This window comes from Ziziphus jujuba, chromosome 2 (assembly GCF_031755915.1).
Source record: "Ziziphus jujuba cultivar Dongzao chromosome 2, ASM3175591v1".
In the NCBI taxonomy this organism is placed as follows: domain Eukaryota; kingdom Viridiplantae; phylum Streptophyta; class Magnoliopsida; order Rosales; family Rhamnaceae; genus Ziziphus; species Ziziphus jujuba.
Window position 1 is genome coordinate 20,478,204 of NC_083380.1, and position 6,651 is coordinate 20,484,854.

Here is a 6,651-nt window from a genome sequence, read left to right on the forward strand (position 1 = left end):
AATTTAATCATTCTAGATTTATCTTTGATTTTATTCTTTTCACCCTAGATTCATCTAAACTATTCGTAAGCTTTTAAGGATATAGTAACACGTATATAATTATCATATCAATGGTCAAAATCATCCCTCACTTATTCTTCTCTTTCTTTTATTTAACTTTTCTACTATATTATGATATGTGGTAACTACATATAAATGGTTAAAATTGATCTTTTTTGTTTATTTTTCATTTAATTTTATTAGCTCTTAAAAATAAAATTTATGATCACTTTCGTCACCTGAAAGAAGCAGAAAGAAAAACCAATATACCTAGTTGGGCACTCATGCTGTTTTCCAATTGCTTGACAAATGGTTTTATATATTTTCACATTGGATCTAAAGTCCTGATCGTTTTAGATAGATGTGAACAGTAATAATAATAGAGATGTATAAGGTAGCTAATTAGATAAATAATATAGCAGCAAAGTTTGCAGATAAAATATTAGACAGAGAACGATTTTTTTTATTTTTTTTATGAGAACATTAAAAAAAAAAAAAAAAAAAGGTTAAATAAAATGGATCTGGTCTTCACCTGGGAAACAAATATACTTGCCGAACAAGCAAATAATCATTGGAGCTCGATTTAATTGTCAAATAAAACATGTCCAATAAAACTTGGGCTCCATTCTACTCATTAGAGCTTGGTTTAGTTACTTGAAACGCGGAAATTACATATGCTACAAAAGCATTTCTGATGCAGGAGTTTATATATGATAGTTGGGTCCTGAATTAATTTTAATGATGAATATCCGTAAAAAATTGTAAGATTTATCAATTATTTTGGGGGGATTTAACTTGAAAACGTGAGCGTGATTGAACGTTCCCAAAGTGCCCTCTTGAATTTGATAATGATTTACAACTTTGCCATAAAAATGGTTATGTCATCCAACATCAATTTTACAATGATCGCTTGCTATATAGTTCCATTAGAATAGCATGTCATTTTGCTATGATTTCAAAAATTTTCTCAATGGCTTTTTGTGACCCAAGTAAATCTAATCAATTAGAGATATTTTTGCCTGGATGATAGATTGATAAAGTCAATAAAACTATTGGGTATTCGAAAATAAATTTGGATCATTTGTGAAGCTGAATCATACCAGATGCAACTGCATTTTATAATCACAAATATTTTAGTTTCACATAGACAAATAATTTTCCTAACTTTTTTCAACGATAAGGGAGGGTTAGCCATGAACAAATATTAAGGGAGGCTAAGCCTTGAACGAAGTTCTAGCAAATGGGAATAATAGTCATGGACCAATCAAATATATTCATACAAAAAAGCATCTCTTCGCCTCTATTTTCAGAAGATATCGATGCAAAACATTTTAAAACATGAAAATTTATAAAATAATCTAAGGCATTTTGATAATTTTCTTGTATCTCCATTAAAAAGGCCCATCTAAGTGCTGCAATTTAGAACTTTTTTTAAAAAAGTTTTTTTAATTTATTTATTTTTACATAACAAGCTAATTTACAACATGATATATATACATATATATATATATATATGTGTGTGTGTGTGTGTCATCCGAGAGTTTATTTAATTTTTAATTTTTAGTTTTTATCTTTTTGCAAAATCAGAATATCTCTTTACACAACCAAAAAATAAACTTTCGCCTTGCATCAGTGAACTCGGATGGTACAAATTTCTATGACCAAACAACTTGAAGATATATTTACCTAAACAAAAAAAAAAAAAAAAAAAAAAAAAAAAAAAAAAAAAAAAACTTAAAGATACATCCACAAGCGACAAATATGACTAACCAAACATGTTTAAGATGTTCAATTATTAAAATAAAAAATAAAAAAATAAAAAAAATAAAAAGATAGAGACTTTTGATAGTGTAAGAAGAGACTTTGATTGTGTAACACATAAAAGATCTCATTTTGATTTGTCATACTTAAAAGATCTCATTATCAGCGAGCCTACAAATCAAACGGTCTAAATTTTACCATACTCGTTCCTTTTTGCGAATGGAATATGAACATCAACAAAAATATAAAAGTAAAAATAAAATAAAATTGGTTGTGAATTTAACTGCTCTAAAAAATGACGCCTATTTCATACAAAACCCCAAGGATCCAGCTATTTATTTAATGTGTTTAAAATGAAAAGGAAGCGATATATACGTGAATATAAAGCAATCGCTAACTAAAAGTAAATAGCACTTCAGGGTACCAAAAATGACAAAAAAGAGATTAAGAAATAGGAGGGGGGGGGGGGGGGGGGGGGGGGGAAATTAAACAAAGGGAATTAACAAAATGATAGGAGGATAAAGAAACAAGAACTGCTTGGGAATTCTAGTTATAACATTGGTTTCCCATTGTAGGTTAGGCAAATCTATCCTTAACAGCATCCTTCGAAGTGAAGGTTCCTTGTCAAATGAAGCAGCCAATTCCACCAACGTTCCAACCACTTTGCCATATTCCTACAAGTCCTCTTTCTCATCATCCTGAAGTTCAAGCAAGTTTCAGAACATTATCAGTAAGAAGACTATAAATGGATTAATAAAACCTTGTGCAGACCTACACGGCCACTCCCAGTTGCCACTTAGGGTCAGTCAAAATCATGTTAAATAAATACCACTTAGCAATTGCAAACAATGAATACCATTTAGCTGTTACCAAAACTTTATTTTCTATTCACACATCACAACTTGAATGTGCTTGAATCCTCTTAAAGTTGGTCACTTATGCATGGTACATGACATGCAAGTTAAATTATGCCTCATAACTCCAATATATTACATAATAATTACATGCTAACATAAACAGAAAGTTTTACTTACTGATCCATCCACCATTTTGTCAAATTCATCATCAAGGTCCCCATCATCATCATCATCATCATCTGGATGATCATCAAATAATCAGAACACAGAAAGTTAATATAGTTTAAAAGTTTATAAAATGTAGATCCCACACCTGAGCATCAGCTATAGTCAAAAGTATAACATACATTTTATCTATGAATCATAGATAATAGGAGGAAAGGGATGGTAAACTGTCATACAATTATAGCAAAATAAATGAAGTCATTCAAGAAATTTGCAGTTATTTCAAACAATATTACTGACTAGATGGATATTTCACTTGCTAATAAAATGCAACTGGAAAAAGAGCTACTCTGTAGCCAAAGGAGCAACATGGTAGTTGGACGGAATCTATTTTCGCATAAATTCATGTCAGTTTTGCATGGACATGAACAGTCATACATAGGGGGGCGCAAATGTACTTATGGAAGGGGGAAAAAAATAATAAAATAAATAAATAAATAATAAAGAATAAAATTATTCATTTCTGAGGGAATAGATGTCATGACCAATGATGCATCAACTGTTCTCCTCAACATCCCCATTTTCAGATAAGTAAACAGAGACCAATGATTACCTGGACCATCATCACTGTCTCCAGGATCTCCCAAGAGAAATGCATCCAAATCTTGCTCAGCAGATGACGAGGTTGCAGTTTTACTTTGGTGGTTTGCATCCTTGACTTGTTCTTCAGAAGTAATTCCATCCTTCATAGGTTCCTCAGCTTTGTCAACTTTCTCATGTTCTGCTGATTTTAGCTTCATATCCTCTACATATCTCTTCTCATAGCTATAGGGAACCATAACATACAACAGATTACATTGCCATATTCTATTGAAAAAGGTGCAGCAAAGCATTACTATTTCAAATGCATATATGTTAAACTACTCACGGAGCCACATGATTGTTCACCAGAATGAAATATATCCTCCAGAACTTCCTTTCTCTCATAACACGTGGGCACAACTCATATCTTAATTTTGATATTTCCTAAAACAAATGAAAGAATTATAAATGAAAGCTAAGCACATAGATTTTATTGTAATAAAACCAACGCAAAACAAGGTTTAACTCAAGTGTAATATTTTTTCATATTACAAACAATCTTTCATTGCTCAATTTTATCATCTTGCATTCTCATTAACATCACAGGAAGAACATACTCAATTAAGGATTAGCAATTTCACCGGGTAATGAACCTCCAAAGATGAAAGAAACACACAACATAAAGCTTGTATCTCTCAAATTGGGTATTTACTTGGTAAGACACAACCTAATTCTGTAATAGAAGGGGAAGCTCTGGCTTTTCTCCAAGACAATTAATAACTGTAAAATAACCAAGAAACTAATATCCTTGGATTATCTCTTCACATGCTTTATTGCTCGTCATTTTTTTGTAGACAAAGTTGCATTAATTGATGGTGCACACGCATACATCATACACTCTCATTCCATCATATCCATTGCGGAACTATTCCTAGCAAAAAAAGAAAAAACTCAACGGGAGATTATGATTTTTTCCAGTAAACATACATTATACCACTATCAGCTTCAAATACAATCACAATCACCCCATATCTATGGAAGCAGTAAAGAATTTCAGCAAATAAGTTTCCTGGAATCCATAAACCTAGGCCAACAAAAAAGGCAGGCATTGACACTATTAGAGACAGCATGGTTGTTACCACCAGTTGAGATATTTTCCACCCACCATCAACCGTCTTTCTATGTATTCTGTCAACAACAATGTCCAATATACCCAAGCTGGTCCTTCAGGGTTTCATTAGTCAAACTACATGATTTACATTAAATATAATGTGGATAAAAGATTCTTTAGGATTGGATAGTAAATTTGCAAGTTACTTAAGATGCAGCTACTTTGAATTTAAGTTAGTATAGGAATTAACTTCTGTGGTAAGTAATAAACCACTGAAAATCAACATACTTAACATTGCTTCTCCATTTACTGCATATCAAGCAAATACTTTCTTAAAACCATTTTTCTATCTTATCTCTACTCTGAAATCCGATTAATATCAAAACGGTTACTTCTATTTAGCATACAATGGGACCTTCAATTTAATTTCCTGAGCGTCTCAAGGATTATAAAGCTTCCCTAAATCAGTACTGTACTCTATTTCTTCTGCTTTTGAGAGGTTGTCCTTAGCTTTTGAGAGCATTCCAAGACAGCATATGGATGAACCATGGGTAATTATATGCTCAAGGTAAATAAGCACTCCAAGACTAGTTAATAAAAATATAATTTTCCTTTTTAACCCAATTGCAGATGGTTCATTTATTTCGTTTTGTGCAATTTTTGCAATAAAGAATGGGAATTACCTTAACAGTTGAAAGAACAAGATTAGCATGTTTTGCTTGCCACTCTGTAAGATCCTGGCTAACATTTGAGACGGTAGGAATATCAGAGAACTGCGTATCATCTGCATCATGGAACAATTCCAACACCAATAAGCTTTTGCAATATAAGAAACAACAAACAATTTGTAAAACCCCCAATAAAGAGGTTTAGCCTAAATTTATATTTTGTTCCTTTATGTTCAAATCCAGTGCTATACATTCAAATCCTCACTATGATGATTACACCGCTTTCCTTAAAATAAATAAAATAAAATAAAATTCATAATCTTGCTGTGTAATATTTTACTTTTGATTGTAGAAAACGGAAAATTTTGTTCAATGCTATAAAGACTTTACAATGGCAAAATGAATTCTTATATTTTTTTTCCCTGCATTTTCTAATGACCCAAACAGACGCAATGAAAATCCGGAAACAACAAAAGAGATGGACTACCTTCAAGAGGGAAATCCTGAAACGTGCTGATGGTGATGCCTCTGACGAAATCCCTCAACTCCTCGGTTATTCCAAAGGCTTCCAGATCCTTCTCTTGCGTCTCCACAGAAGGCTCCATGAGAGCTGGGGCAACGGCAACCCCATCGGCCAAGTGCTTGATCTTGTCGGCCTGCTTTAAGGCTTCCAATCTGATCTGTTCGGCTCTCTTGGAGGCCTCGGCGGCGAACTCCTTGGAGCGCTTGGCGGTCTCGGAGACGATGTCGGAGAACTTGGAAGCTCCGACTGTGAGTTCCTGGGATCGCTTGGCGGCTTCCTTAGTGAGCTCCTGTGAGCGTTTGGCTGCTTCCTCGGCAAAACTTCGAGCTTTTTGCCAGAAGTCCATGGATGGTCGCTGACTTTGAAGTTGGCTCTCTCTCCGAAACTTTGATCCTCTCCTTGTTCTTGGATTGACAATGATGAATCGATAACGACGACGATGGCCAGCGATGCACGGTCTTGGATGCAGCAAGATACTCTTACGGGGCGACCACGTGGCTTTTTTTTTGTCCCCACCTTAAATATTTTATATATTTATTGTATGCGATTTACCTCACGGTCCTCCTAGAAAATAGTTATTTTATTTTATTTTTTTTTATGCCCCTCAAAACCAAATTAGTTTTATTGGACCCAATTTAATTTATTATTATAAAAATTATTTTTAAGAAATTGTAACTATCTCTTAGTCTAATTTAGATGTATTGTGTATCTTTAATCCTATTTATGCCCTGTCATGTATAATCAATAGACAATCAATCGTCTTTCTTGTCTCTCTCTATATATATATATATTTTTATTTATTAATGTTTTTGCTTCTTTTTTTTTTTTCTTTTTTAAAGAAAAACATATGTTTGTGAACTATTTTTTATTATTGTTATTTATAACTATGTTTAGTTTATTGATACAAATACAAGATAAAAATTGTATTATTTTAGTTTAGAATTA

At 32.7% G+C, this 6,651-nt stretch overlaps 1 protein-coding gene across 1 annotated transcript; it reads right to left on the reverse strand.

Moving 5' to 3' along the window:
* Nucleotides 1–2,105: 2,105 nt before the first annotated feature.
* LOC112491759 (uncharacterized) lies at nt 2,106–6,175 on the reverse strand. Its single transcript, XM_048474399.2, has 6 exons — nt 5,671–6,175; nt 5,199–5,299; nt 3,751–3,848; nt 3,436–3,647; nt 2,835–2,896; nt 2,106–2,498 (listed from the first exon to the last, which is right to left on the reverse strand). Exons 1-6 carry the CDS (start codon nt 6,050–6,052, stop codon nt 2,475–2,477), a joined length of 879 nt encoding a protein of 292 aa, XP_048330356.1. The 5' UTR covers nt 6,053–6,175; the 3' UTR covers nt 2,106–2,474.
* Nucleotides 6,176–6,651: the final 476 nt, after the last annotated feature.